General features: G+C 42.1%; 1 protein-coding gene across 3 annotated transcripts in view; it reads left to right on the forward strand.

The window, feature by feature from the left end:
• tmtc1 (transmembrane O-mannosyltransferase targeting cadherins 1) overlaps positions 1-15,630 on the forward strand; it is a 340,296-nt gene that overhangs the window by 23,151 nt on the left and 301,515 nt on the right. For 2 of the 3 annotated variants that reach the window (XM_033651702.2, XM_078165290.1), the window contains exon 2: positions 13,746-13,923. The exons of the other annotated variant lie outside the window; for it this stretch is intronic. In XM_033651702.2, coding sequence (XP_033507593.1) covers positions 13,746-13,923 — 178 coding nt within the window. The remainder of the gene's footprint in view (positions 1-13,745; positions 13,924-15,630) is intronic. 3 annotated transcript variants of the gene reach the window in all.

Below are 15,630 nucleotides of genomic sequence, written 5' to 3' on the forward strand. Positions count from 1 at the left end.
TGTTGGAGGTTGCCTGACATGGCTGCAGCCTCAATCAGGGCTGATCCTGGTGGACCTGTTGTTACCTCATGTTGTTCAGCTCCTCCTTCTTAGTATTGTTCTCTTCTGAAAGCATAAACATTAACCCTTTAACATACAGTTTTTATCCTTAAACCATCTTGTTGTAACTCCTCATTAAAGATGCATGATGTTTATGTTGAATATTAAAAACCAAGACTAATTTTCTGGCTGATTAAGATGGATAACATTTGAACCACCACGGGATGCCACAGGAAGTCCTTTCTTCTTATGGCCCTCAGACTCTATAACTCATCCACCTCAGGGTGAGAGATGGACAGCGGAGACATGGAGACCTGAGGTGGCTCCATCCTCATTCTCTCTCTCTCTCTCTCACTCACACACTGTATATTGTAGGATTCTTGTTATTAGCACTGTAGTAAACTACAATATTAGGCCTCACCAAGGGGAACTGTATTATAAAAAAGCAGGGATACTATTTGTTGGGATCTAGGGCGGCACCATTTGTTGGGACTTAAGCCTTAACATGGGCCTGACTTCGTAATAGATCTCCAATTAAAGTATCAAATTGGCTATCTGAAATAATTATTAATTATTAATGATGAGAGAGAGAGAGAGAGAGAGAGGTCCTGAAACAGCTTACGGCTGTCTGCTACCGGTAAGCTAGATCCGATCCCGAACCTCAGGTGTCTGCTGAACTTGCGCAGAAGCATCAAAATAGACATAACCAGCTTTTTAAAATCATTTTTAAAACTAAACTTTTATACTATTTTAGCACAAATTATGTGATTATTAGCTGATTTTGAATCATTCATGACAAAATTAAAATATTTTAAAAAGTTTTTTTTTTTTTTTTTTTTTTTTTTTTTTAAATTTAATCTGAGAACAGCATTAGCAAACTAAATACTTAGCTTTGGCGAAGCCAACTAACCAATAATGTAACTGCAAACAATCACGACAGTAACTCAGTAAACAGCATTAAATCACATTCAACAAGTTGAACAGTTTTGCTTAGCCTGTAAAACTGTGATGAAGCTACTCAAAAGTTGAGTGTGGAATGAAGGACACTTGTCACCCTCAACGGTCACCATCTTTGTGATGTAGCAAACCTCTGAACTTGACATGGCAGTTGGGGATATCAAGGAGCCTGTTAGTTATAGATGCTTTCTGCACTAAGTAATAGGGCTGCACGATTCATCGTAATAAAATTGTGATCTCGATTCATATGCATATGCGATCTAATTTTTCAATGACGGCGATTCTGCCAGCCCCGCCGTGCCGGGAGTCGGGACATCATCTGCATGAAAACAAGCGCTCCCAACGACGCAGTGTTATACCACGTGATGCAGAGCAGCGAGAGCAGGAGAGAGCCGACAAAGTGAGGAGGACCCCTTAAAGGTTAACGTACTGACACTCCTCAGACACACACACACACACACACACATACCGGACAGCCTCTCAGTCCTTAGCCGCTAACGTTAGCTCATGTACAACACAGGTACCACACAGAAACTTTTACAAAAAGGGTCATAATGTGCTTCTAGTGACTGTCAAATCGCCAGCGAACGTTGTTTACACTGCGGACACGGAGAGCATGGGACAAAGATCCTCTGAGAAGAAAGATGGTTCACTCTGCTCTGCCGCCAAGAACAAACTGGGAGGCAAAGATCCTCTCTGAGGAAGAGGGTTCACTTTGCTGCAGGGTTCACCAAAACGTTTTTTGTTTTTTTCTTTTAATAAATTGAACACACATTAAAGAACATACAAGATCCTGTAGAGAATTAATACATACAATACAATACAATAAACATTGTCAAATTAAATGAAGAAAAAGGATTTTTTTAAAGGCAAATAAAATATTGGGGATTTATGTAAAAATATACAGACATATAAATAATTATATAATTAAAGATATGTAGGCTATGTTAGGTGAATACTCCTTAGTCCATTTAGACTTTATTTTATCATAACAATAACAATGAATATTATGAATTATTCACATTTTAATTTAATTTTAATAACATTTATCACACAGCATTTTGTGGAAAAGTCAAATGCTGAGTTTACAGTTTTAATAAACTCAGCACTGTTTTTCAACATATATATTGTTTTGTCTTCATTCAATGTAATTAGCACATATTGTTATTGCGCCATTGGTTTTGGCCGTGATGCCCCAATAAATTTGTATTTATCAAAGGCCAAAGTGGCCTTGCCCTAAAAATGACTTAATTCCAGGCCTGGAATACCTACCTCAGAAAAATCATGTTCAGTATTGATATTATTGTTAAAATTGTTCAAAAGCTGTAAGAGAAGACAAGAGACTAAAGTTTATTGTTTTTACGGTCAGTGTCAGGCTGTCAGCTGTTGCATTTAAGCTAAAGGAGTGTTCCTCTCTGCTGACCAGACTTACTTTTCCTTTTGTATCAGGAAATAAGCACAATAAATCTTTATGTTGAAAAAAATCGTGAGAGAATCGTGATCTCAATTATAAGCCAAAAAAATCGTGATTCTCATTTTTTCCAGAATCGTGCAGCCCTACTAAGTACCAATACTGTTGTCAGATAGAAGCTGTCAGTAATGTTTGTTGGGTCTGTATTGCCATTTGTGCTAAAGTTAGCTTGCTGGCTAACATTAGCAGTGTTTCCCCTACCGTTATACTAGGGGGGTGCCCCGCCCCCCAAATGCCCAAATGTCTCAACATGAGGCCCGTTGTTCAAAAGCTAGATAAGGGATTAAGCTGGAATATGTTGGTTATCCTGGCTTAATTTAGCTTTGGTTCGGTTGTTAGAAAGCAGAGGCACATATGTTTGGGGTGGCAGTAGCTCAGTCCATAGGGACTTGGGTTGGGAACCGGAGGGTCGCCTGTTCAAGTCTCTGTCCGGACCAAAATATGCAGCGTGGACTGGTAGCTGGAGAGGTGCCAGTTCACCTCCTGGGCACTGCCCAGGTGCCCTTGAGCAAGGCATCAAACCCCCAACTGCTCGGAGCATCTGTCATGGGCAGCCCCACTCTGACATGTTTCCACTTAGTGCATGTATAGGTTCTGCTTGTGCATGTGTGTTTTCGGACCTGTGTGTAATTGACAACAAGTCAAAAAAATGAATTTCCCCTCAAGTATATTAAATTAAAAAATTAAATTAAGTACCATGGAGATTTATTCTGTGCCCGACACTAGGCTTAGTTTAACCTGGTGCCTTATCTGTCCAGTCAGCTGTCACTGCGATCAGAAATCAATGGGTCTTATTCATGAAAAGTTAGTAAATCTGTGTGTAGATTTGCACATAAAAGCCTACTCCACTAAAAACCTACTCTGGATTCAGGAACGCCACGGGAAACTCAGATTTGATCGTAGGGCTGGGCGATAAATCGATTTTATCGATTAATTCGAATTTGTAGTTTAGACCGATTTGTTTTAATGAAAATCGAGTTTCTATTTAAAATCTGCCACCGCCGCTCCACGCTGGGCTCCTGTAGTTCAGAGTGGGCTCACCCCTCCCCCCCACGTGCTTGATACACAAACAACATGGCAGCGAGCGGGGAAGAACTCCTTCTCAAGAAAGGGAACGAATTCTTCAGCGCTTTTGTGTGCACACCTGTGTCTGTGTGCTCACCTGTGTGTGTGTGTGTGTGTGTGTGTGCGCACATCAGGGCCGAACTCCGCCGTGCGCTACACAGAGAGCAGAGGAGGATTTTAGACGCACTACGTGTAGGGACAGAAATGACATGCCATTGTGTAAATAAGATAAATAAGTGTTACCAACGCCAAGCTGGCAGACCCCCGAACCGTAGTAAAGGGACCTCCGAAGACCATTAGCTCCTTTAGCTTGTGTTAGCTCGTTGTGGCAACAACACATAAACAACGGGACTTCGTCTGCGTTAAAGAACGGCACTTTATTTTCAGCACTGCAGGGATGATGCACAGCCTCTCTCATCAGTGTCTGACGTTTACATAGAGGGAAATAACTCAAAAACAGCATGCAGAACTGCGCAGGCTTCTTCAAGATTCAAGATTCATTTATTTAGTCCCGAAGGAAATTTGTGTTGGACATGCACAGGCTGCTACCTAGGACATAACACATAACATAAACAAGAAACACAAGTACTAACAGTGCAGACATAAAGACATAAAGTGCGGTCGTAAAATGCATACCTAAAGTCCATACCCACATACTCCATACAGACATACAATCATAAAGTGCATACATACATACATACATACATACATACATTACCGGCCTGTGTTCAACAGGGTAATGGATAGTGGAATGAATGAAAATTTATACCTATTCAAAAACCTTTTTTTATTTTTTACTGGGATTCTGTAACGTCTGCCAGAGGGATACAGTTCGTATTCTGAATTTAACACATGAGAGGGGTCCTCAATTATTTTCCTGGCTTGTCTGAGTACAGTGTCTTCAAATATTGCTTGGATTGTGGGGTGCTACCTCACCCCCATCACTTTCAGTGCACTGAGAGCTAGTCTGTTGATTTGGGACTTTAATTTCACAGTTAAATTTCCAAACCAAACAGAAATTGCATAGCGAAATATACTCTCAATCACAGCACGATAGAAAAGCAACATCACCTTCTGTTGGACACCAAACACCCTAAGCCTACGTAGAAAGTGAAGTCGCTGCTGGATCCTAGTACACACACTGTTCACATGGACATTCCAGGACAAACTGCTGTCAATATGCACACCCAAATATTTGTATGAATCAACCTGAGCAATATTAACATTATGAATGAGTAATGGAGTATGGTCCCCCACATGACCAGGGTCAAAGACCATTTCTTCTGTTTTTTTTGTGTTAACAGTGAGGTGGTGGTCCTCACACCACTGTACAAAGTTGTTTACCTCCTGCTTGTACACAGAGGTGTTTATTTCTATGTCTATTTTTGGGACATCACCCCCAAATGATATGGTGCTAATGACATTATTACATTCAGAAGAATGGTCCTGTGTGTCAAACCTGAGATAAAAGTTATTTAATTCATTTGCCATAGAACTGTCATCTGTTGAGTGCAGTGGTTTCCTGGTAGGGATCATATTTGTAATAGATTTCATGGTGTCCCACATTTTTTTTGTGTTCTTTGCATTAAAGTCCTTTTCAATGGATTCCTTGTATTGTCGCTTTGCTGCGTTGAGTTTCTGGTTCAGTTCCTTTTGCACTAGTCTTTGTTGCATTATGTCCTTGCTCTTAAAAGCAAGCCTCTTGCGTCTGATGCAGTCCTTAATGTCCTTATTAATGTATGGCTTGCTGTTTGGGTATATCTTAATTGTCTTGTGAGGTATTATCGCCTCCACACAGAAGTTAATGTAGGATGTAGTAACCTCTGTGGATGTATTTAGATCAGGTTCGTGAAAGATGTCCCAGTCGGTGCTTAAATAGCACCCTTTCAAAGTTTCAATACTGTCAGTGGACCAGATTTTAACAGTTTTAACCAGGGGTTTACTCCTCTTTAGTACAGAATAGGGATAGACCGATATGGATTTTTTAGGGCCGATGCCGATACAGAAATAGCTGCTTTGTTTGTTTTATTTTATAGAAAGTATAAAGCGCTTAAGATAAAAGCGCTAAGCAGTGTGCAGCTGCTCACCTAACCATTGAATGGGTAGGTGAGCAGCTGCACAACATGTAAACAGTTCAAGTTCAAGTTCACTTGTATTTATATAGCACGTTTAAAAGATCTGTCACGGTCAGCCAAAGTGCTTTACAGTGCAGAAATAAAAAATATACATATATAAAAAAATACATACATATATATATCAATATGCACACATACATACACCCATACACATGTACACACATAATGTACGTACACATATACATACATATGCACATACACAAAAAAAGAAAAAAACTAGGCTATGGTAGAGGGACCTGTGGATCCGAAGGCCAGGGAGAATAGATGGGTTTTTAAGGCAGACTTAAACCTCACCATGGATCCTGCATGTCTAATATGTAGTGGCAGGCTATTCCAGAGCTTGGGAGCAGCTACAGAGAAGGCATGGTCGCCTTTAGTCTTTAATTTTGATCTTGGTATATCCAGCAACAGTTCTCTGGACGAACGTAGAGCTCTGGCTGGATTTCGGACCTGAATAAGTTCTGCAAGATATAGGGGAGCCAGACCAGTTAAAATCTTAAAAACAATTAATAACACTTTAAAATCAATTCTAAAATGAATGGGAAGCCAGTGGAGGGAGGCCAGAACAGGGGTGATGTGTTCACGTTTTTTGGTGCCAGTCAAAATGCGGGCAGCAGCATTCTGCACCAGCTGCAGGTGGCGGAGCGAGGTATGGTCTAGACCAACATATAAATAATTATAATAATCCAGCCTGCAAGACATAAAAGCATGGATGATCCTCTCCAGGTCATTAAAAGATAAATAAGGCTTGACTTTTGACAGAGTACGAATTTGGTGAAAGGACCCTTTAACCACTGTGCTGATTTGTTTTTTAAAATCAAGGTTAGAATCAAAAGTTACACCAAGGCTTTTTATAAAGGGGTGGTTTTGATAGCAAGGAGATCCTGGCCATTAAATGAATTAAAACAGCCTTCTGGAAGGCCAAATACAGTAACATCAGTTTTATTGTCATTAAGGTTAAGTTGGCTCTGGCTCATCCAGCTCTTAATGTCGGCAAGTCAAGCTAATAGAGGTTTCAGTGGGTCCTTAGAGTACAACCGAAGAGGGAGATAGATCTGCACATCATCCGCATAGCAATGGAAGGATATATTGTGATTACGGAAGATAGATCCCAGAGGCAGCATATACAAAGAAAATAACAGGGGGCCTAAAATCGACCCCTGAGGTACTCCATACGAGGGGGGCCACAATAGAGGAGAAACTGCCTATCTGCACAGAGAAACTCCTATCAGTCAAATAGGACTTAGTCAGCATGAGGGCTGCCCCTTTAATACCCACATGATGCTCTAAACGTGACAACAGGGTCCCATGGTCTACAGTGTCAAATGCTGCTGCTAAGTCCAGGGTCATTAGCATTGCTGCACATCCTGAGTCTACAGTTACAGCAATGTCATTGAATACTTTAAGCAGGGCAGTTTCACAGCTATGACGTGGCCTGAAGCCAGACTGAAATTTTTCAAAAATGTTGTTAAAAAATGACAACAGCTGGTTAGCCATTACCTTCTCCAGCACTTTTGATAAAAATGAAAGTTTGGAGATGGGTTGGAAGTTAGAGAGAACAGTGGGGTCAAGGTTGGGTTTTTTAATGAGTGGCTGTACTATAGCATGCTTTAGAGATGCTGGGAAACACCCTGAGCTGAAACAAGCATGGACTAACTTTAGAATGAAAGAGCCAGTAGAATTAAAGACATTCTTAAAGAGGCGGGAGGGAATGCAGTCAGACGGGCAGTTTGTGGGGCGAAGCTCTTTAACAACATCTGACAGCTTCTCTAGTGCTATCGGCTCAAACTGGTTAAAAACAGCAGAGCACAAGTTGGGCTCAGAGGGGTCAGGGGAAGCAACAGGTAAGACTGATTGTAAAGCAGAGATTTTGTCAATAAAGAAGTTAACAAAGTTATCACAGAGAGCAGGTGTAGGAGTTATTGGGTCAATATTACGAGGGTTGACAATGGAATCCAGAACATCAAAAAGAACTTTAGGCCTGTTAATGTTGCTAGACACAAGATTGGAAAAATAGGTAGTTTTTGCAGTTTTCACCATTTTTTGGTACTCTTGTAGACAGTCTCGCAATATACCATATGACACCAATTTGTCCTTCTTCCATTTCCTCTCAGCACGCCTGCAAGAACGCCTGAGAGAACGAATGGAATCATTAATCCAGGGTTCGGAGGGAGTCTTAGAGCTTCTGGTTCAAAAAGGAGCAATAGAATCCAGTATGGTAGTGCATTTGGAGTTAAAAAGAGCTACAAGTTCCTCAGGGCAGAGAGTGCTGTACTTATTCAAAGATGAATTTGCAAAATCCTCAAAGGTGGTGCAGAATTTCAGACAAGTATCTGAGTTTATAACCCGGAAACGATGAATTGGTGGATGAGTAGGAGCAACAGAAAAGGGAATTGTAGCAGAAAAAAATAACAGGCAAATGATCTGAAATGCAGGCACTATTACAGATTTCATTTCAAAGGAGTGAATAAGAGAGAGAAACTCCTTCACCATTGGTTTATCTCTACAACAAACATGAATATTCAGATCTCCTATGATCAGACACCTATCATATGTCACGAGAATATTAGACAGGAGATTTTTAAAGTCCTGAATAAAGTTCTTGTTATATTTAGGAGGGCGATAAATTAATGCAAGTAGCACAGGAGGAGACGAGTTCAACTCAGTGAGCTGCAGCTCAAAACTATATTGAGTGATATGTGTAATCCGTTGGCAGTGAAAGCTGGATTTATACACACACCGTCCCACCCCCTTTACTAATTGTACGTGGGGAACTAAAAAAGTTACAGTCAGGAGGGAGAAGCTCAGAAAAACATATGGAATCACCATCTTTCACCCAGGTCTCTGTGATAAACATCATGTGTAGATCACAGGAGGAGAAAAAGTCCTTTAACAGGAAGGTCTTATTTGTTAGCGATCTAGCATTAATTAAGGCCATGTTTAGAGTGATGTGGGAGTTTAGGTCGGGAGTAGTGCCATCAGTTGTCCCGGACACTTTTTGCAATGGGCGAAGGTTCTGGTAACTGACAACTTTAGAAATGTTGATAGAACAGTACTTGGGTGGTGGTGGTCTACTAATTGTGACTGGAATGGATGAGAGGGATACTGGTGGAGATTAAGCTGCTGATGTATTTAAGATAGGCCCATCTGGGCAGCCAAAAACAGTGGGGAAGGTGACCATGGGCTCAGTCCTGGCCTGAACATAGGAATTGTTAGAGTGAGAGGGCATTGAAACAGAGTGCATTGTCTGTGCATCCTTCAGAAGGACTGGAAGGACAGCTGAAAACTTCAGAGGTTTGAAGGGCTAGCTAGCCGGTGCTAAAAACAAACCGGTGTTAGAAGCTTGAAGCTCTTTCCAAGAACATTCAAACAGTTCACGGAATGTTCAGAAACTAAGGTCAGGTAAAAATAGATAGTTATAATGCCACCAATGTCTTTGGCTAAGATTACTAAGGAGTGGTATAAAACAAAGTTAGTCTGCGGTGACGATGAGTAGATTCTGCGGCACACACCGTGTACTGTCAAGCAGCCATCAAGAAGTAGAGAAAACAGAAGCTGAGCCGAGGATCAATCAAGAAGTAGAGAAAACAGAGGCTGAGCCGAGGATCAATCAAGACATAGAGAAAACAGAGGCTGAGCCGAGGATCAATCAAGACGTAGAGAAAACAGTCCCGATTCTAGAATAAACAGTACCGTATGGAAACGGTGCGGCCGGTTGGAGCTCAAATTGAATGGGAAACAAAGTCCAGTGTTCACTTAGCTGGGCGTAACATAGCTGGGCGATGTCCATCGATAGCTGCCTCCATGAGAAGAGAACAGAAGGCAGGGAGGGGGGGTATCACTGTCTGAGGGCTGCCGTAGAATGGCAACGAGGATGTCAGCTGACCAACACTCGCTACCCAGTCCCTGGTTGTGGCGATTTGCGATGCTGGCCAGCTAGGAATTAACTAGCAGCCAGTACAGTACAGTCCTCTCTTGTCTAGCTAACATTTAGCCGTGTTACTTACTGATCTATTAGAAAGAAAGCTAGCTGGACATCGGTTTTGAAGCCTCTTTGGTCACGGAGCTCCCTCCATCTCTTGAACGCCTGACTGAGGTTTACTCTTGTTTTTCCTCTTCTTTTATCACTCTCCTTCTTGCTCTTCTTTGCCTCCTCAGACAGAGGAGCTTGTTTTCTTTTGCTAGGCTATTTTTCACTTGTTTCCAAGCTTTGTCCGTCTGCCATTGTGCTTGTGACTCAACTATCTCATGCCCAACTCCTCAGAAGGACCGGCTCCAGTCCCTGATTGGCTGACTGACCAATTTTGCAATACATGACGTGTTTCCTGCCGTAAAGCAGATTTTTTCCGCGAAATTTTGGCACCGGTGGCAGAAGCTCATTACAAAGAGTGCAAAGCCACTAAGTAACCTATGTAAATGCTGATAGTCTGATTTTACTGTGGCCACCACCCTGTGCAACCCACATTATTTTAAAAATGATATATTTTGGAAAAGATGCTATCTGTTGCCTCTTTAAAATGCTATTTAGTTGGGGCTTCAATGTCTTCACAATTTGTTGTTTCTTATCTGTGAAAGTAAATAACAGCTTTGTTTCCACTGAGGGAAATGGTTTTCAGCCTACAAAAATAGACAGTAGGTCTGCGTCGCTGCAACATGTAGTTACATTTTGTGGGAGGTGCACATGAGGCTCCACCATAGGTTACGACACCAATTCATTGCAGAAGTGTAAATCCTGCTTAACAAACACACCCATGCTAACGTTAACTGCTAACACTACTCAGCTTTGTAAATCTTCTTCGTCTTCTTTTACGTCAGTTGGTTGGTTTAGTTGGTTTGTGGTCTGCTAGTAAAGATAAAATAAGAAGACGAAGAAGAAAACCCTCATCTGGATTCTGAGTAGAGCACCCTGTGATCGAGTCAACTTTCTCATGGAACAATTGAATCGCCTGTTAAATTGTTTTGCCTGACACTGTGGGTAGGTTCATAAAATCCACCCGCCACCTGCCAAATTCACCTGCATTTGGTGAGTGGCGGGTGCTAATTTCCAACCCTGGTTATTAAGTATTGTCAAGTACATCACTAATAATAATGTCAGAGAATACATATGGCTCTTTTGATTTTTCATTGGTCCAGACTTAAATATCTCAACAACTAAACTAAGCACAAAAAGTAAGGAAATTTGTGTTTGGTAGATTATTTATTTTTTGTAACAATGCTTCTTGCCAATAAATCTTATACCGTTGGAAAGCCTTTTTATTTCCCTTTTAAATGGTGCCACATTTGTTAGGAACATGCAATTGTGGGATGAACAGCAGTGCTGAGTATGTGGGTTGCGCCCATGAAAAATTTGCCAAATCTTCTCTGCCAATGCCAAACAGCTTTTTTTCTGTTTCTATTGACTCTTGTTTTGAGCTTCTGGTACCCCCAGGTACCAGATGAACCACCTGTGAGCATGGGCCCTGCTACAGTGGTCGGTTGGTGTCTGCTCCAAGAATTGGCATGCCACATTTGACTAATCTGGATAGGGCAACTTCAAGCTGGTGTTCCGCAAAACCAAGTTGCAGCAGTATTTGGAGTGAGCCCTAGTACCATCTGCAAACTGAAGGCCAAGTTCCATATAATGGGGGATGTCAGAGACAGGCTGCGAAGTGGGCATCCCAAGAAAACAGCACCTCAAGAAGACTCTTTCCTCATCCTGTCAGCACTTAAGAACCGTAGGCAGTCTCCTACAGATGTGCAGTCAAGGTTTGCAGGATGATATGGCCAACGGCTCTCTGCCTCAGACAATCCTGAACAGACTGCACGCAGACAGTCTCTGGACTCATAGGGCTGCCAGGAGGCCTGCCATGACTGCCCTTCACTGTCAGGCCCTATTTGTGCTGGTGTCAGCAACACATGCCCTGGAACCTGAACATGTGGAGGAATGTTATGTTCAGCGATGAGTACAGATTCTGCCTACAGCAGTTGGATTGGTGCTCTGCTGCACCAATAGAGCAACATCTTTTGGTGGAGGCAGTGTGATACTGTGGGGCAGCATCTCCCTCACTGGAAAAACGAGGCTTGTCATCATTGGAAGCAATCTCAATGCAGAGAGATATTGAGATAAAATTCTGCAACCAGTGGCAATCCCATATCTCCACAGTCTGGGACCGAACTCTATCCTCCAAGATGACGCTTATCCCCACAGAGCGGGGTTTATCAGAGACTACCTCCAAAATTTGGGACTGGAGAGGATGGAATGCTCTGCCAGCAGTCCTGACCTCAACCCCATTGAACACTTGTGGGATCAGCTTGGGCGTGTTGTTCGTGCCAGAGTGACCAACACAATCACTTTGGCTAACTTGGGACAAACGCTGGTTGAAGAATGGGATGCCATCCCACAGCAGTTTATGACCAGGCTGGTGACCAGCATGAGGAGGAGATGCCAGGCTGTTGTGGCTGTGTATGGTTCTTCCACATGCTACTTAGGCTCCTGTTTGTAAAATGAATATATTGTAAAATTGCCAATATGTCTTGTTTCTTCAGACTTCAATCATCCAATCCACCAATCAACACCAGACAAGAGTCAACAGCAAAAAAAGCTGTTTGGCATTGGCATAGAAGATTTGGCCAATTTTTCATGTGCGCAACCCACATACTCAGCTCTGCTGCTCATCCCACAAATGCATGTTCCTTACAGATGTGGCACCATTTAAAAGGGAAATAAACAGGCTTTCCAACAGTATAAGATTTATTGCGAAGAAGCATTGTTATAACAAAGAAATACCAAACACAAATGTCCTTACTTTTTGTGCTTAGTTAATTTGAAATTTTTGTACAGGCATTCATCGTACCCAGATGATGAATCAGCTGGCTTTGGTGCTTCCCTGACTTTTCATCTAGTGCCACCATCAGGTCAAAATTATAATTTGTCTGTTTTGGGTTGTGGAAAAAAATCTGTAGAACTAATTACATTCCCATCACATCCTTTGGAGAACCTGAACAACAAGCAACTGTATTTTATCTGATTCAGTTTATGCAGAAATAAATATGTCATTGTTATTCGTACAAACCTTTCCAATTCAATTGCACACAAGCCACAACTACTGTCCCAGAGTTCATAATCCCCTCCAGACTTGTTTAAAAACATAAACAATTACTGTGCCTGTAATAATAATTAATGTCTGATATGGTTTGTCTGCAATTAAGTTCAAAAACAATTACCTCATAAAATATTCTTATACCATGTCACCAGAGCCAGTCTGTGACATCAGGGATCAGCCCGTCTGGCCCAGCCACCAGAGGTCTGGCTCCGGGGTGGTGGGGGGCAGTGTCCCCATACTGGGCAAGGTATGGCCCTGGATAAGCGTGTGAAAATGGATGGATGGATCGATGGAATATTCTTAAAATTACATCTACTGATTGTCCCTCATTGAAAAAAAAAGTAATCTATGAATTCACAGTTTTCCTTCTAAAATTAAAATGTCTCATTCTGCAATGATAAATATGAGCTAATTATAATACAATATAAACTTTAGTGACATTGAACGACAGCTGGAACCTGAACCACTCAAATGCTTCACTCTTTCTCAGTTTGCGATTTTCAGCCTGGTGATATTCTGTTGGGTCAAGAGGGAATAGGTGCAGCTAAATACCAATTATGATGAACCAAGTGAAAAATTGCTTATCTCACTTATATTCCTAACTGAGAGATAAGCTGCTAGAAGATATAATGCAGGGTGTTATTTAGTGTAGAAATCTGACATTCTCTCATAAAGCAGTCAGGCTCTTTTAATTTGAAATTCATGGCACTGCAGAAAATAGATTGAGATTCTGGACAGGATAATAACACCATCCCTTCATCCAGGAAATGTAAAAGGTAATTTACCTTGGAGATTCCCATCGTAAACCCACAGTGGCATCCAGCTGATTGTTGTAGATCAGGCTTTTTCACTTATATCATCAACAGTGTACCTTTTATATGAGATCATTTCTAATATCCTTTACATATGGACAAATAACTTTCACTCACATCTAATGTAAATGCATCTCCCATCTCATGCCATGGTGCTCAATATTTCTCTGTTTCTATCTGTCAGGTTGAACATCCTGCTGGGTGGCATGACGCCTCTGTATTTCCACATCATAAACGTGTGTTTGCACTGCGCCGTAACCTGCCTGCTCATGCACACGTGTGAACGATGTGTGTTCGAAGACTCGCGCCTGGCCTTTGTCACAGCACTCCTCTTTGCTGTGCATCCTGTCCACACCGAGGCTGTAAGTACATGACAAACTTTAATGAACTGGCTCAGAGTGATAAGGATGGAGCTTGTGCTATAGTCATGGTTTCACCTTGATATCTGGAGCACTATACAAAGTTGCTACCAAAAATAAATTTAAAAAACTAAACAAGTATTAAAGGGATAGTGCACCCAAAAATGAAAATACAACCATTATCTACTCACCCATATGCCGACGCAGGCCCTGGTGAAGTTTTAGAATCCTCACATCCCTTGCGGAGATCAGCGGGTGGAGCGGCTAGCACACCTAATGGTAGACGGCGCCCCAGACTAACATCCAAGAACACAAAATTGAATCCACAGAGTACCTCCATACTGCTCAACCATAGTAATCCAAATGTGCTGCAGCTGCGACATAAAAAGTTGTTTCGAAAAACGTCATATGAAGTCTGTTTTTAGCCTCACTGTAGCCTGTAGCTGTGACTGCTTCTCTGTGCGCCACGCTCACGTGTGCGCGCCTGCGCGAGATCAGCGAAAGCATGAGCTTTGCCCACCCGTGTTTACATCACGTGACACGTGCACAGCAGGTAACCACAGAGCTAAAAGATAATTTGCACTACGGTCTTTTAGCAAAGGACAGCCCAACATGTCTGAAGACTTTGAAATTGAGGAGGAACAGCATTTCTTTGTTGAGCCGTATTTGTTTGAGCCCAAGTATATGCACAAAACTCAGGCTACTGGACGAAGCAGCTGCCGCAGCTCATGAGCCTAACCCTCAGCCAGCCGCAGAATACCGGAGTCGAGCACTGGAAACCTGGTCGTGTAGTTGTTTCAAATGCAAAGCAATGCCAATGGATGAGGAAAGTCTTTGCTGCTCAGACTGGGAATTGGCGATGCCTGCACTTGAGAATCTGGACATCAGTACTGACGAGACTGTTGCTCTTCAGAGACCGTGCATCACCGATCACCCTGAGCGCGCGTACACGTGAACGCGGAGCACAGAGAAGCAGTCAGAGCTGCAGGCTACAGTGAGGCTAAAAACAGAGTTCATATGACGTTTTTCGAAACAACTTTTTATGTTGCAGCTGCAGCACACTTGGATCACTATGGTTGAGCAGTATGGAGGTACTCTGTGGATTCAATTTTGTGTTCTTGAACGTTAGTCTGGGGCGCTGTCTACCATTAGGTATGCTAGCCGCTCCACCCGCTGATCTCCGCAAGGGATGTGAGGACTCTAAAACTTCACCAGGGCCTCCGTCGGCATATGGGTGAGTAGATAATGGCTGAATTTTCATTTTTGGGTGCACTATCCCTTTAACATGAGTTGGGTAATAATGGGTCACATCTCCTCAGTCTAATCTGAAACTTTGACCCTTTCACAAAACTTTCCATCACATTGAAATAGTTACTATCAGAGTGCTGACCTTTATCACAACTGCCACCTATTTTACCAGCTTTAATCCCTTGTCTAGCAACCTTGGGTCCTAAAGAGCATTTCAAAGAATGCATCAACATTTTGGGGAGTAGCTATATGCTGGACAATTTCTTGGCTGGGACCAGTCATTTCCTGGAGTCTCTGCTCTGGAAAATATTCCAGCGCACAAGCCCCATTAAACAGCAAATTGCTGGTGATGCACGTTAACATTGGCAGATTATCGGTTTTATCAACTTTAAAGGGGCAAAAAGCAAAATTGTTTAACTGCTAGGTTTACTGTTGTGCACTGCCTGTAGACCAAAACAAAGT

This window comes from Epinephelus lanceolatus, chromosome 23 (genome assembly GCF_041903045.1).
Source record: "Epinephelus lanceolatus isolate andai-2023 chromosome 23, ASM4190304v1, whole genome shotgun sequence".
NCBI lineage: Eukaryota > Metazoa > Chordata > Actinopteri > Perciformes > Serranidae > Epinephelus > Epinephelus lanceolatus.